Below are 14,913 nucleotides of genomic sequence, written 5' to 3'. Positions count from 1 at the left end.
CCCTCACTCCTTCCCTCCCTCCCTCTCTCACCACCATTGCACTCTTCCCAGACCGGATGGCCTCATACATATCCCCCGCACTGATGTTCTGGTCCCCGTCCCTCTCCCGCCTGGGGTCGCCTCGCCTGGACGTCCCCAGGGAGAGCTGTGGGGGCTGGGGCGGGCGGGCTGGGGAGCTGGGGCCAGGCTGGGATGCAGCTTTACGCCTTGGTCTCTTGGGTGGCTGGTAAGGGTGTAACGGTACACAAAAATCATGGTTCAGTACGTACCTCGGTTTTTAAGTCATGGTTCGGTATGTTTCCGGTACAACGACTTAAAAAGAAACCCCAAAAAAGAAATGTTTTGGTTTACAGAACAAACTATGGGTCTTTCTTTCTTAAATAAAAAAAGTCTGTCAATACTGCTGCAACCAGCTGCAATCTACTATTAAAAATGTATAATTTACTGAAAAGTCAATCAAAATAAATATTCTCATTCACACTTTCAATTTAAAAAATCTATTAAGGTGCAGCATTTAGAAAATTAACTACTTGAACTGAATGCTGTTTTGCTATAGACAACGTTTATTAGTAAGATATCTGAGGGAACAACAGTTGAACCTATATGTGATTAGTTGACTTGACTAATGTGTGTGTGTGTCTGCTGGCCTGACCTGAGGTCCAAGTGCAGTGGTCTGTTTTTTCCGCTTCATGGCTTTCAGCTCGACCTCAAAGTCACTGCCACAGTCAGATATGTCCTCCATCTCCTCAAGACTGCACAGAATGGGAAGGAGTTTGGGAACAGATAGGTCGAAAAAAAACAAAAAAACATTCTATGCCTTTTATTATTTATATTTTACCCACTGTGCCTGTACACTGGGAAATGAACATCCTGACAGGTTACCTCACCTGTCTACAGGTTACCACAGGTAACCTCACCTGTCTACAGGTTACCATAGGTTACCTCACCTGTCTACAGGTTACCACAGGAGGCCACACAGGTGTTAGCTTGTTAACTAGCTAGCTTTATAAGAAGCTTGTTTGTTTTTGTTAGCTGACTTAGCGTGGTTTTGTTTGTTGTGTTGTTCACAAGTTATTGTGTGTGTCTGTGTGTGTGTGTGTGTGTGTGTGTTTACTACACTAGCCAAACAAGTGTTAGCTTATTAGCTAGCAGAGCTGCCAAGTCTCACGCAATCACCGTGAGACTCACGCATTTCAACCAGTTCTCACGCTCTCACGCCGCATCTCTATTTCTCACGGCGAGAAATAACAATTTGTTTTACGGGACTTGAGTTTCGTGGCATCTTTCTGCACGCCCGTTAACTTGAGTCTGCAATCGAAGCGGCAGGCGAGCGCTGATGGAAGAACCTGTGTTCACGCGAGCTGCAAGAACGTAGCAAGCAGTGTTGCCAGATTGGGCTACTTTTGGTCACACTGGACGGGTGGATTCGGCAGCTTTTAGACTGGTTGGGCTGGACATTGTCAATTCCATCTGGCAACCGTGGTAGCAAAATATGTGCATACATTACAACATCGTATCTGGTAGCCTACTGGTCTGGGTTGCACCAATTTGGCGTAAGTCATTACTAAATGCAGGCATGCAGTAGTTACTAAACCCCTAGTTGTTACTAGCTAGTTTCAAACTAGTTGTTTACTAATTTCGGTTGCACCACGCCAATCTTTTGCCAATCTTAGCTAGTAAATACTCAGTTTTGGTAACTGTTTTTTGTTTCTCTACTGTAACATAACCAGGTACATTAATAATAATTGTTAAAGGAGCATAGTCTACTACTTGCTACTGAGATGCTAACCCGACGGATTGTCCGGTTGACGCGCCGTGCGTCCTAAATTTGATGTGTTGCTGTTGGTTATATAAGATCCGTAGTCGTTGGTTTGCTGCATAATAAACATTTATTGTGTTACTATGTGCCATCAATGGCTTAATCACTGGTACAAACAATAACAAACTTAGCGCCCTTGCGGTCAAACCTATTTGCCCTTCCGGGGTCAACACCTGACGACAACAACAAATGTGCTACCTGATATACACCTGCCACATACAGCTGCGCGACATTAGCCTGCGTACTGCGTAGCCTGCCCTGCCCTGAAGAAGAAGTGATCTCAATCAGTGCCTGACTTGCAAAATTGTAAGGATGGATATCCCAAAGTTTTTTTCAACAAAACAAGCGCCAAGAACTGTTGCAGCAGCAGTATCAGCAGCTGACAACAATGACATCACCAGCAGTGATGACATAGATGATGTTTCAGGTTTGTGAATCTTATTAGAAAGGTGACTGACTCACTGACACTACTTTTCCGGTTTGCTAATGCTAGCTGGCTATCATAACATAACGTTATGTTATAATGAAAATGAAACATAGCAAGGTACTGTTACTGTTAAACGTTGGTTATTGCGTATTGGCTAAGACCATAACGATCGGACTACACACTGAACGGAGGAATCATACACTGTCAGACAGGGTTCATGTTATCAAGGAAGCAACGTTTATTGTGGGAATGGTCACATATATAGGATCAGCTGGCTCAATCATTCATGTCACACAGCTGGTGTCAATCAACCAATTATGCCCACTCACACTGGGATAGGGATGACTGGAGAGCACACTCATGTCAACACCCCCACTTGCTCTCACCTAACCAAGATGGAGAGAAAAATAAACAAATCAATAACAATCAGTAGCCTACAATTTCCATAACACTCTTTGGGGCTGTCATTCCATCAATCAAACAAACAAAAGCTGGCACTGATATTGTTCCTCTCCTGTGAAACAAGAATATACATCATCATCATCATCATTTACAAACAGTCTTCAGTTTTTCACTGGTATTCTCTTATAACACTTTGAAAAAATAAAGCAAGAAAACCAAAACAAAAATTGACCGCTTGGTCCTTACTCACACTGATGTGGTTTCTCTCCCAAACATAACCTTTGTGAACCTAACCAATTTGTCCTTAGTTACTGGTTTGGTAAACACATCAGCCACCATTTGATCTGTGGGACAATATTGCAAACAGATCTGTCCATTCTGTACTGTAGACCTGATGAAATGGTACTTTATATCTATGTGTTTGGATCTTTGTCTGCGGACTGGGTTCTTAGCTAATGCAATCGTTCCCTGATTGTCCTCATGGACAATGGGTGGTGCATACTTGCATGCATCCATATGTGTCAACAGTTGAGTCAGGTGTAAACACTCTTGGGTGGTTGCAGCTAATGCCATGTACTCCGCCTCACATGTGGACAACGCCACCGTTGGTTGCTTTTTGGTCTTCCATGAGACCAATGGACCATTCTCATGTAGACTAACACAGTAACCTGTTGTGCTACGACGGTCTGTGACATCTGCTGCCCAGTCAGCATCACTGAAAGCCTGTAATCTCAAATCAGAGTTACACCTTTTGTAACACAACACTTTATCACTGGTGCCCTTTAAGAACCTCAATACATGTTTGGCAGTGGCCCAATGCTCCTCGGTTGGTTTGGTAAAATACTGGGACAGTTTACTCACTATGAAACAAAGATCTGGCCTAGTACACATAGTCAGGTAGATGAGGCTACCGACGACCTCTCTGTACCGAGTGACATCACTCATTAATCCTGCCCCTTCAGTGTAATTGAGTGTCTGCTCACAAGGCGTAGATCGGGGTTTACAGTTCTGCATGTCAAACCTCTCTAGCATGTTCTTTACACACTGCTTTTGTGACATTGTTACACATCCATCACACTGTTCAAAATCGATTCCCAGGAAATGTGTCAATTTGCCCATATCTTTCATCTGAAATTTCTTTGAGAGCATCTCTTTTACAACATTCAGTGCATTCTCGTTACTGGCAGCAATAACCAAATCATCGACCCATATAATCATGATCACTTTCTCATGTTCCGTTTCTTTAGTATATACACAATGATCTGCAGGGTTTTGCACAAACTCATTCACCATTAGATAGTCGTGTAATAAATGGTTCCAATTTCGGCCAGACTGTTTTAGACCATACAGTGACTTCTCTAGTTTACACACCACTGTCTCTGTGCCAGATGTCTGCTCATAACCCTCTGGCTGTTCCATGTATATCTCACAATCTATCGGTGCATGAAGATAGGCAGTTTTGACATCCATTTGATGTAAAATCAAATTCTCCTGTGCTGCTTTTTGCATCAACACTCGAACACTGGTTAAATCGGCTGTGGGAGAAAAGGTCTCTTCATAGTCAACACCCCTTCTCTGACTGTAGCCTTTTGCAACATAGCGTGCTTTGTATTTTTCTGAACCATCTGCATTTTTCTTGATTGTATACACCCATCTACCCCCCACTGCAACTTTGCCCTGGGGTAAGTTAGTCAAAGTAAACGTACCATTCTCTCTCAATGATTGCATTTCGTCGTCCATAGCACTGACCCATTCTCTAGACTTGGGTGACTTCACTGCATCACTGTAGGTCAAAGGTACGTTACACAACATTTTGTAGCAGTAATCAATGTTTACCTGTGCCTGGTCCTGACTTCCTACTTCATAGACACGGTCCCCAAAATAATCAGGTCTCTTCCTCTCCCTGGGAGGATAGCGTGGAGACTCCTGTTTCTCCCTAGTCTGCACCTGTTCGGGCCTGGTCACAGGAATATGCTCTTCAGCTGTCTTTGGACTCGCGTCCCTTTGCTTAGTCGTGCTGGCCCTTTGTGGCACATCACAGTCCTCATCATCTATTGATATCTCAGTCTGTGTCTGCTGCTCACCCATCGTCTTTGGCATAAATCTGACCAGTCTGTGCTTCCTCACCTTTCCACTGTCAGGATAGAAAACCAGGTAAGCTGGGCTTTTCTTGTCATGCCCTACAAAGAAGCCCTTCTCACTCCTTGGGTCTAGCTTTTTCTTATCCTGTTTGTAGGCATAACACACCGTTCCAAACTTCTGCATCCTAGACATATTGGGACGTCTCCCTGTCAGCATCATGTAAGGTGTCTGTTTTGTGCGATTGTTAAAACACCTATTTCTCACTACAGATGCAGTCTGTACTGCATAAGGCCATAACACCTTGGGTAGCTTGCTCTCTAATAACATGCATCGAGCCATGTCAAAGAGAGTCCTAAACTGGCGTTCTGCAGTGCCATTCTGATGTGGCGAATATGGAGATGATGTCTCATGTCTGATACCATTTCTTCTCAGTAGCCCTTGGTACTCTTTCCCTGTAAATTCAGTACCATTATCTGACCTGATACGTCTGATCCTACCATACGGGGCGGTGTCAGCTATGAACTGCTCTGTCGCCTGTACAGTATCACTCTTGTGCTTAAGAAAGTAGAAAAACACAGTACTAGTATAGTCATCTGTGAACGAAAGTGCAAATCTATGTCCATCTATGGACACTGGGTCAATTGGACCCGCGAGGTCTGTGTGCACCAACTCTAGAGCATTTTTGGCCCTTCTATCAGGCTTCCTGTTGAAGCTCTGTACAAACTTTCCCCGAGTGCACACTTCACAGTTCAGGTTAGACTTATCAATTTTTCCCTTAATTGACATACCATCAACAACATTCTGGAGTTTCAGAACATCCTCAAAATTACAATGTCCTAGAATTTCATGCCATGTCTTTAGATCAAAACAGCTCTTACTTTGATCACATTGGTCATCCACTGTGGGCAAATAATATAGTCTATTATGCTCATGGATGTGAAATGCAGTACCGTCTCTGTGCTGTAGGATGTCTTCTCCTGTTCTGAAGATCACAGTTGCCCCAGTGTCTGTGGCTGCTCTCACAGAGAAGATGTCCTGGGGGAATGAGGGGATGTACAGCGCCCCTCGCAGCGTTGTAGTCAGTCGCCTCCCTCGGCTGTCCATCAAGCACACCTCCGCATCTCCTCTGCGCTCTGCGACCCCTTTGCTCCTCGTGCCGTCCGCCAGCTCCACGCAGTGCGTCTCGGCCTGGAAACCGTCATCGAACACCTTGAACCTGGCCAGGTCGGTGATAATATGCGCAGTCGCACCGGTGTCCACCATCAGGCCCCTCGTAACACTGCGTCCTGGCTTGTCTTGCTCGGACACCCCTCGCGCGTCGTCCTGGTCCGGTCTCCTTTTGCAGGCGGCTCCTTGATGTGTGGATCTCCTACAGTGGTTACACCACACCTTGCGTCGACAGGTCCTTTTGATATGTCCCTTTTGGCCACATTTGTAGCACACAATGTCTGTTCGCTGTGCGCTCTGGCTACGTGCGCTTTGGGCGTTCTGGGCACCCCGGTCAGACAGGGCTTGGGCTCGCATAACATTGTCCTCCGACGCCGTTACGCGCATTTTTCTCCGTGTCCTCAAAACTCCTGAGCTTTCCTCATCTCCGTCAAACGCTAGTCGAGACCAACGCGAACTTCTTTCCGATTGTCTCGCCATGGTAGCACTCTGGGCCCATAACCTGTTAAACGTTGGTTATTGCGTATTGGCTAAGACCATAACGATCGGACTACACACTGAACGGAGGAATCATACACTGTCAGACAGGGTTCATGTTATCAAGGAAGCAACGTTTATTGTGGGAATGGTCACATATATAGGATCAGCTGGCTCAATCATTCATGTCACACAGCTGGTGTCAATCAACCAATTATGCCCACTCACACTGGGATAGGGATGACTGGAGAGCACACTCATGTCAACAGTTACGGTACATGGTAAGAAATCAAACAAACATGGTAAGAAATCAAACAAAGGATAATACTCCACTAAAGTGAATAACAGGCTGATAGTCTTTGATATCTGCACTCTGGTTGACTGAGTAACAAGTGAAAAAGAATGAATGAATGAATGAATGAATGGTCTTTATTGTCATTTATATAGTACAGGTACCAAACAACGAAATTTGGGAGGGGGGGCTCCCCTGGTGCTAGGAAAAAAAACTAAAAACAAGAAGGGAAAAGAGCTGGTTTACATAAATAAAGGCTATGTACACTATCCACTATACTATACTATACAAATAAAACACTGTGCTGTACTCTATGCTATGCTATACCTATTCTAACATTTCCTATCTCTGAACCTTATGTACCCGAGGGTTGTCATATTGCACATAGTGTTATTTCACATTCATTTAAAGTGTCGCAGTTTGCAGGTTTGAAATGTTCACAGTTGTGTTTCAGTATTTCACTTGATTTCAATCTAGTAACGTTAATGTTACAGCTAGTAAACATGGAGTAACCACATTAAGTATGCCCTTATGGTAGTATGTATGTATACAGAACATGACTCAAATCTATCCTAAGATGTAACGCTAACTAACTAAGTTTGTTTAATGTCCCAGGGGGGATTTGATTTCACAGTACTATACACAGGCCAACAATACATGTAATATATCGTCATATAACACAGGACAAGACTCTAAATACAATATAAGTGGTGAGCACAGAGTCTGCCCTGATATACATACTGTAACATAACTAGCCTCAGCCCATCAATAAAATGTAATTCTATTCAAATATAAATGATGGTGACTGACGTGTGTGTGTGTGTGTGTGTGTGTGTGTGTGTGTGTGTGTGTGTGTGTGTGTGTTTACTGTCTATTTTGTAATACAGGTCAGCTGCTATCCAATGGCGCGTTCTGGCCTGCAGGGGGAGCTACCCTGATTTAAACCCAGTACAGCCTAATGTTAGACCTTATCTTGTCTGGGGCCACGTCACAGGTGGAGGTAACATAAACAATCATTGTCATATCTGATAGAAGGTATCGCTACAAACACTTAGAATAAATATTTGCTGATTTTATTTATAACCTTGGAGACAGGATATGGAGCTTTTTATATCAATGTAAATAACCCCTCCGTGAGCCCTCTGTCCCTTAGCAGCGCCCCGTGTTGTGTGGATGTGCTGCAGACTGTTTTCCTTAATCGCTGCAACAAATGTGTTTGGCAGCTCTCTGTGGCAGGATTCTTAATAGGACTGGTTGTTAAAATCCCTAAATATTCAGCACAACAATTGAGTGGAGTTGGAGATGTCCTCTTGGGTGGAGTGGAATTTGGCAATGATCACGTGGTGCCACGAGTACGACAAATCTTCAGTTGTGGTCCCCGACCTCATTGGGTGTTTCGGCCAGTTATCACAAGACACCCTCTGCCGAGGTTGGCCCACCACAGGCTGATCAGGCCTGGGTGTGTGTCGCACGGTGGCACCACGTGGTCATTTGGGAGCCCATGTTGGGTCCCTACGTTTCAGCCACAGCCAGTGACTGCTCCGTTCTGCTGCAGTGGACAGTTCTCTGATTGCCTTCCGTTGGGCCTGTCCTCTGATCCCTACTGCCCTCAGGAGCCTTGTGGTGGAGCTGGCTACAAAATACTGTAAATAAGAACATCCTGCCTCACCTTTCCGCCCGTATCAGAACTCAGGACCCAACAATTTGAGGGCTTGAACGTCAGCGGATCCAAAAATGGGCTGTGTTCCATCATGGTCAATTAACTGATAGGTGAGGAGGCCCGCCGCGGCCCATTCTGGTCTGTGAAGAACAGCACTCTTCCTTCCCCTGCAGTGGGAACATGGTGATATGGTACATGAGAACATGGGAAACAATTGATAAAGGTGGAGTTGTGGGAGGCATGCCATTATCAGTGTCAGTGTGCGTTTCTGCGCTCATTTACACGATGATGACTTGAACCAGTCATTTTGTAGAATGTGCTGTAACAGTCCACACCAGCTAGATCTATGGGAGGAATTTATCCTGAACATGGCACTATGGAACAGTAAATGGCAAAATGTTGCCATAAAAGAAATAATATAGAGGCTACATGAGAAACAGAGGGCTATTCCGTTTACGGTTATTCAACCCTAGGATCATTCATCAAATTCATCAAATCTATTATTCAAAGTATTTCATTATGACTTTTTATGGCTTAATTGTCTAAAAAAGAAATTACAGTTACAATTACAGTACCCTGCGTAAGTAATGGGACAGTAAAGCATTTTTTGGAGGGTGGATTTGAAATCAAACAATTGTTATGTGGTGAAAGTAGATTATCAGCTTTTATCTGATGGTATTTGTGTATGTTTGTGTATAGGATTGTTTCCACCAATCAGAAATTACAAAAATGTCTATGCATAATCCCATTATTTCAAGGTACCCAAAAGTGATGGGACAATTAGCTTGACAGGTGATTCTGGTTCATTAGGTGTGTTCCGTCTAATCGTGCAGTCATAAGAGAGCTCTCAATGGCTGCGTTCGTAAATTTGCTCTGAGAGCGCCAAAGTGTACACTGGGTTCAACGTCATAAAGGGACCACGTAATTTGTTTGGAGAAGAGGCATTCCATGAGTGGTAATCAGATTTCCAGAGCGTATTTACAAACGCAGCAAATGTCTTGTAATGATTCTAGGCTTTGCCTTTGGAGTCGGCTATTGGTGTCTGTCAACATGAAGGCCAAAAAGACATACATGATATTCAGGGAAGCCATTATGAGGCAGACATATCAGAAACCTAGCCAAAACCTTAAACATAGAAACAACAACAGTTTGATTAAAAGGAAAGAAAGCACTGGTGAGATCAGAAATGGCAAACCCCCTGGTAAGCCAATGAAAAGACTACTGTGGAAGACCAAATAATTATTCACAATGGCCAGGTCATGGTTTTCTAAAAAGTATCTAAATGAGGCTGCAAAGTTATGGGAAAAGGTCTAAAAGGTCTGAAAGTGGAAAGATGAAACAAAGATGTACTAGAGTGATGGCAAGAGTAAGTGTGAAGGAAAAAAGGAACTGCCACAGCATATCACCTCATCTGTCAAATATGGTGGAGACACATTTTTCCTCATGTACAGTACATCCTCTTCCTCTAATATTGAACAGAGGAAAGTTTTGCAGTGTTGCAATAAGGAATTCCACAGAAATGATCTCAACATATACATATTATTCTGGACGATTTCCAACTTCCAATAGACTGGATTATTTCTTCATGTTTAAAAAAGACGTAGAGAGGATGGAAACATGTACAATAGGCACAAGGGATTTATCAGATCATGCTATGCTATCTATAACTATACATTTGGATATAAAGCAAGGAGAAAAAATATGGAGATTAAACAACTCACTACTCCAAGATAAGATCTTTGTTGAAAAAATCAATAAAGCCATAAAAGAATACGTAGAGATAAATGACAATGGAGATACTAATCCAACTATTATATGGGAGGGCCTTAAAGCGGTACTACGAGGACAGATAATATCATATTGCGCATGGAAGAAAAGACAAACACAACAAAAACAGAAAATACTTGAACAACAAATACAACACTTGGAAGACAAATTTAAAAATACAAATGAAATAATAGTAAAAAATGAATTAAAAAAGAAGTATAAGGAGTTGGATAAAATTCGTACAGAGGAAGTGGAGAAATTAATGACATACACCAAACAGAAATATTACGATGGAGGACCTAAGTCTTTAAAACTCCTAGCATATCGACTTAAGACACAGACTAAAAAAGCACACATTTCGAAATTGAAGACTGTAGAAGGCTCTGGAACAATAACGGAAAAGGATAAAATAGCTGAAGAATTCGTAAAATATTATGAGAACCTTTATAAAAACACAGGAAACATTGACCTGGGACTAATGAAAGATTTCTTACATAAGTTAAACTTAAAGCAAGTAACAAGATCAAAATATGAACAGCTCATTAAGGACATCACAGTAAATGAAATACAACATCAAATAAATAATCTTAAAATGGGGAAAACACCAGGTGAAGATGGATATACTAATGAATTTTATAAAACTTTTCAAAAACAATTGATACCACTACTTTTACAAGCATATAAGTTTGTATTACAAACAGGAAATTGGGCAACTACTTGGAACTCATCTATAATAACGGTTATACATAAAGAAGGTAAGGACGCTACTGAATGTTCGTCTTACAGGCCAATATCACTACTGAATACGGACCATAAAATAGTAACAGCCATTATTGCCAATAGGTTAAAGGACATCGTGCCAGATATAATAGACAGCGACCAATGTGGTTTTATACCAGGTAGGCTGTTGTCAGATAATATAAGGAGGACGTTAAATATAATGGACTACGCACAAAACAATGGTGCAAACCTTCTACTCTTAACACTGGATGCAGAAAAAGCATTTGACAGAGTGCTATGGCCATTCATGTTTGAAATTGTAAGAAGCTTTGGATTTCATGAGAATTTTAATAAATGGCTTCAAGGAATGTATAAAAATCCAGTGTCAAGAGTAAAAGTAAATGGCACAATATCCAGAAGATTTCCAATCTATAAAGGTACAAGACAAGGAGACCCACTCTCAGCAGTTATATTTGCTATATGCATGGAAGGACTAGCAGAAAGTATAAGGAAAAATAATACCATCAAAGGCATAACAATAAAAGAGGAACAGCACAAACTGGCATTATATGCAGATGACGTGGTTGTTTATTTAACATCACCAGCCCAATCCTTACCAAGCCTAATGGAAGCAATTACAGAATATAGTAAACACTCTGGTTATAAACTAAATTAAAGTAAGTGTGAAGTATTAACAATTGGAGAACAGATAGATTCGGAAATTAAGGAAAAATACAAGTTGAAATGGGATGCAAAGAAAATCAAATATTTAGGAATCTACCTCACTGGAGATATAACAACATTATACACCGACAATTATCAAGCCCTTGAAAATAAAATACGAGAAGATCTTAATAGATGGAAGATAACACCTGAATCCTTAATGAGTAGAGTAGAAAGCGTCAAAATGATGATCCTCCCACAGTTTCTGTTTTTATTTCAAACATTACCAGTTCCCATTCCACAGCGTAGCTTCAAAAAATGGAATACAATGCTCTCAAATTTCATTTGGAACTACAAAAGTAAACGGAAAAAACTTAGTATACTAACTCAAACCAGAGAAAAAGGAGGGTTTAATTTCCCTGATCTAAAGTCCTATTTCCATGCAACTCAAATAGATACAATAATGAAATGGATGAATAACTCGGTTCAAACCAAATGGAAAGACATAGAAAAACAAGCAATATCAATATCAATAGGAACACTACCTTTTCTGAGTCTAAAGGATATTCAAAAATATAGTGGAAATAACAGATGCATAGAAAATACCCTCAAAAATTGGAAAACTATTCGTAAAATGTATAAATGTGATGACAAATGTATTTATTTGAGAGAGATAGCCAGTGACCCAGACTTTTTACCTAATAAAACAGACAAAATATTAGAAGAATGGGCTAGGAAGGGACTACAGGTGTACTCACAGATGGTTACAAATGACATGATAGACTCATTTGAAACCTTAGTTAATCAATTTAATATAAGTAATAGCCATTTTTTTAAGTACTTACAAATTAGAAGCTACCTTATAACACAGCAGAGGAGACAGGAACAAAGATCACATATACTAATGGAATATCTGATCAAAAATAGAAACAGTGAAAAGACAAAAATCTCAAAAATTTACAAAATCATGCAAGAAATCAAGATACAAGAAGATAACACTAAAGAAAAATGGGAAAACGAATTAGCAATAACAATTACGGATGACGATTGGAAAGAAGCATGCAAAAGAATATTTAAGACAACACAATCAAAATTCTGGAAAGAATTTGCTTGGAAAATAAATATGAAGATCTTCCTAACACCGAAAATGTTGTCAAAATATAGGCCAACAGGCAATGCAGAATGCTGGAGGAAATGTACGGAACGAGAAGCCAATCACACACACATTTTCTATACATGCCCTAAATTGAAAAGGTTTTGGGAGGCAGTTCAAGTAAAAAAAAAAAATACATTTACCTTACAAAATCCTATACATCCAGTCAATATTATACTCGGTCTTATTCCATTAGATATATACAGAGAGGGAGATAAATATTTGTACACCATACTACGTATCGCGGCCTTAAAGCAAATCACACGTAAATGGTTGGACTTAAACCCACCATCCGTTAATAATTGGAAAAAAACTGTTGAAGAGATAAAAGAAATGGAAAGAATTACTTGCAAAGTGGGAGGCCGTGAAGAGCAATTCACTATGAACTGGAGTAAATGGACCGAATGAATGAGTAGGAAGGAAGCCCCCCCCCCCTCCTCCCCGATCCCACCCCTCCCACCCCCCTCCCTTTGTCTCTTACTTTTCTATTTCTATCCCTATAATTTCTTTCTTCTTTTTCTATATTTTCTCTCTAGTCTCTATTCTTTATTTTCTTTATTTCTTGTTCTCTCTATAAAAAATAAAAAAACAAACAAAAATGATGCAGGATGAACTTAAACAAGTGAAGAAAACTTGTAAAGTGTGTGAAATGAACTTGTGAAATGTAATATAAAGTCCTGCAATAAAGTATATATAAAAAATAAAAAAAATGATCTCAACTGATGCAAGGGCTTTTAGTTCTGTTAAGGGAAGGTATAATAATAAATAATTACTGTCTTTTCTGCGCAGAATAAATATTGGGACACATCTCACTGTGAAGAAAACGGGGAGAGAGGAAGAGGCTCTATACATAACTGACTTTGTGGAACACTGAAAAACAAATGTCTTTCAAAATTGTATCCATGTACAGTAAGAAACCAGGCAAGTAGCCTATATTTGTGTGGTCATATGCCGTGCCCCATTCCACCTAATGTGACCCTCTCAGTGCTGTACTGTATGATATGTTAATTTGTATGATCAGTCCTCAGAGCTGGGCACATTCCCCTTGGGCCAGGAGGACAGCTAGATAAGACTCCAGCTGGAACAATTGCTGGAAGCTGAGAGCTGAAAGGAGTAGGTTTTAAGACGTTTTATTTTAGAATCTGGTGTTCAAAACACAATACGAGGCGCTGACCCACTGTATACAAGCAGCTTGCGGTCTTTCCTCTGGTTCAACAATAAGGTCTTAGTAAAAGGAACAGTACAATAGCAACAAAGACTTTCTTCAAGGAGGAGGCCCTGCCCTGACCAGTGACCAAGGGACCATGGTGGATATGGAGTGTAAAAGATAATGTCTCTTTCAAAAGCCCCTTTCTCACACAGTGGCACTGAGGTTCTGGGAAGTCTATTGATGTATGCAGTAGTTTACTTACATATTATCCAAGAAGGATCATGTTCAGTGGTTTGTTTTTGATTGCTGCTCATAACAATTGTCCTAAATGTAGGGTTATGGTTAAGGCTAGGGTTAAGGTTAATGTTAAGGGTAAGGTGTGTATGGGAATTGGTTATTGACAATAACAAACTATTCATCCCCAAGGCCCCAGGTTTAAAATACACCATCTTGTGGCCGCATGTTCATATTGCACCAAAGGTTATCATTGGAAATAGGAGAGAATCTTTTTTTTTTTTACAAAATCAGTACAGATCTCTAGAAACAGCAATCGCATTTCTTCAGTTAAATTGAAAGCTAGCTCTCAAATGTTACTGACATGTTTCTACATATTTCTACATAATTTGAACAAGACCTATGGCACCTCTAGGGTCATCTAGAGGCCTAATTTGTTTATTCTTTATTTATTCATTCATCCTGTATACTTATGGGAAAAAAGTACAAAGACTTGCTATGTCCTTTATGAGATACTCTACTTAAAGTCCTATTAAAACTAGCCAACTTTAGGCAGCTAGATTGCAACTCAAGAGATCAACTATTATCTGGTATTGTTCATATTTCATTAAACAGATCCTGACAGTGGCGGCTGGTAATGATACTGAGTGGGGGGGCTAATAAATCCATTAGGCCTAGGGTCTATACCAGGGGTGGGCAATTCATTTTCACAATGGGCCACATGAGAAACCGGGACTATTGTGGAGGGCCGGACCAGTAGGCTGAACTTAATTCTGCTCAATATTACTTTTATCACTTTATAAAAAGCAGTAAATTATATGGTTTTGACTAGCTTCTACTGGTAAGAATACATGTTACGATAAGGCTATGAAAATGTGGAGTAGGTCAAATATAGAAGAG

At 40.9% G+C, this 14,913-nt stretch overlaps 1 protein-coding gene across 1 annotated transcript in view; it reads right to left on the bottom strand.

Annotated features, from left to right (window-relative positions):
* Window positions 1-6,284, bottom strand: part of LOC308163931 (cohesin subunit SA-1-like) — a gene marked incomplete at both ends in the record, with an annotated part of 16,712 nt that extends 10,428 nt beyond the window's left edge. The window contains 4 exons of the mRNA XM_080538103.1: window positions 32-223; window positions 653-752; window positions 948-951; window positions 5,681-6,284. Coding sequence (XP_080394229.1) covers window positions 32-223; window positions 653-752; window positions 948-951; window positions 5,681-6,284 — 900 coding nt within the window. The remainder of the gene's footprint in view (window positions 1-31; window positions 224-652; window positions 753-947; window positions 952-5,680) is intronic.
* Between the last annotated feature and the right edge of the window lie 8,629 nt (window positions 6,285-14,913).

The sequence above is a fragment of the Nansenia antarctica genome (assembly GCF_963989245.1).
Source record: "Nansenia antarctica genome assembly, chromosome: 8".
NCBI lineage: Eukaryota > Metazoa > Chordata > Actinopteri > Argentiniformes > Microstomatidae > Nansenia > Nansenia antarctica.
Note: the sequence above shows the minus strand (reverse complement) of the source record. Positions and strands in the feature narration are given on the sequence as shown.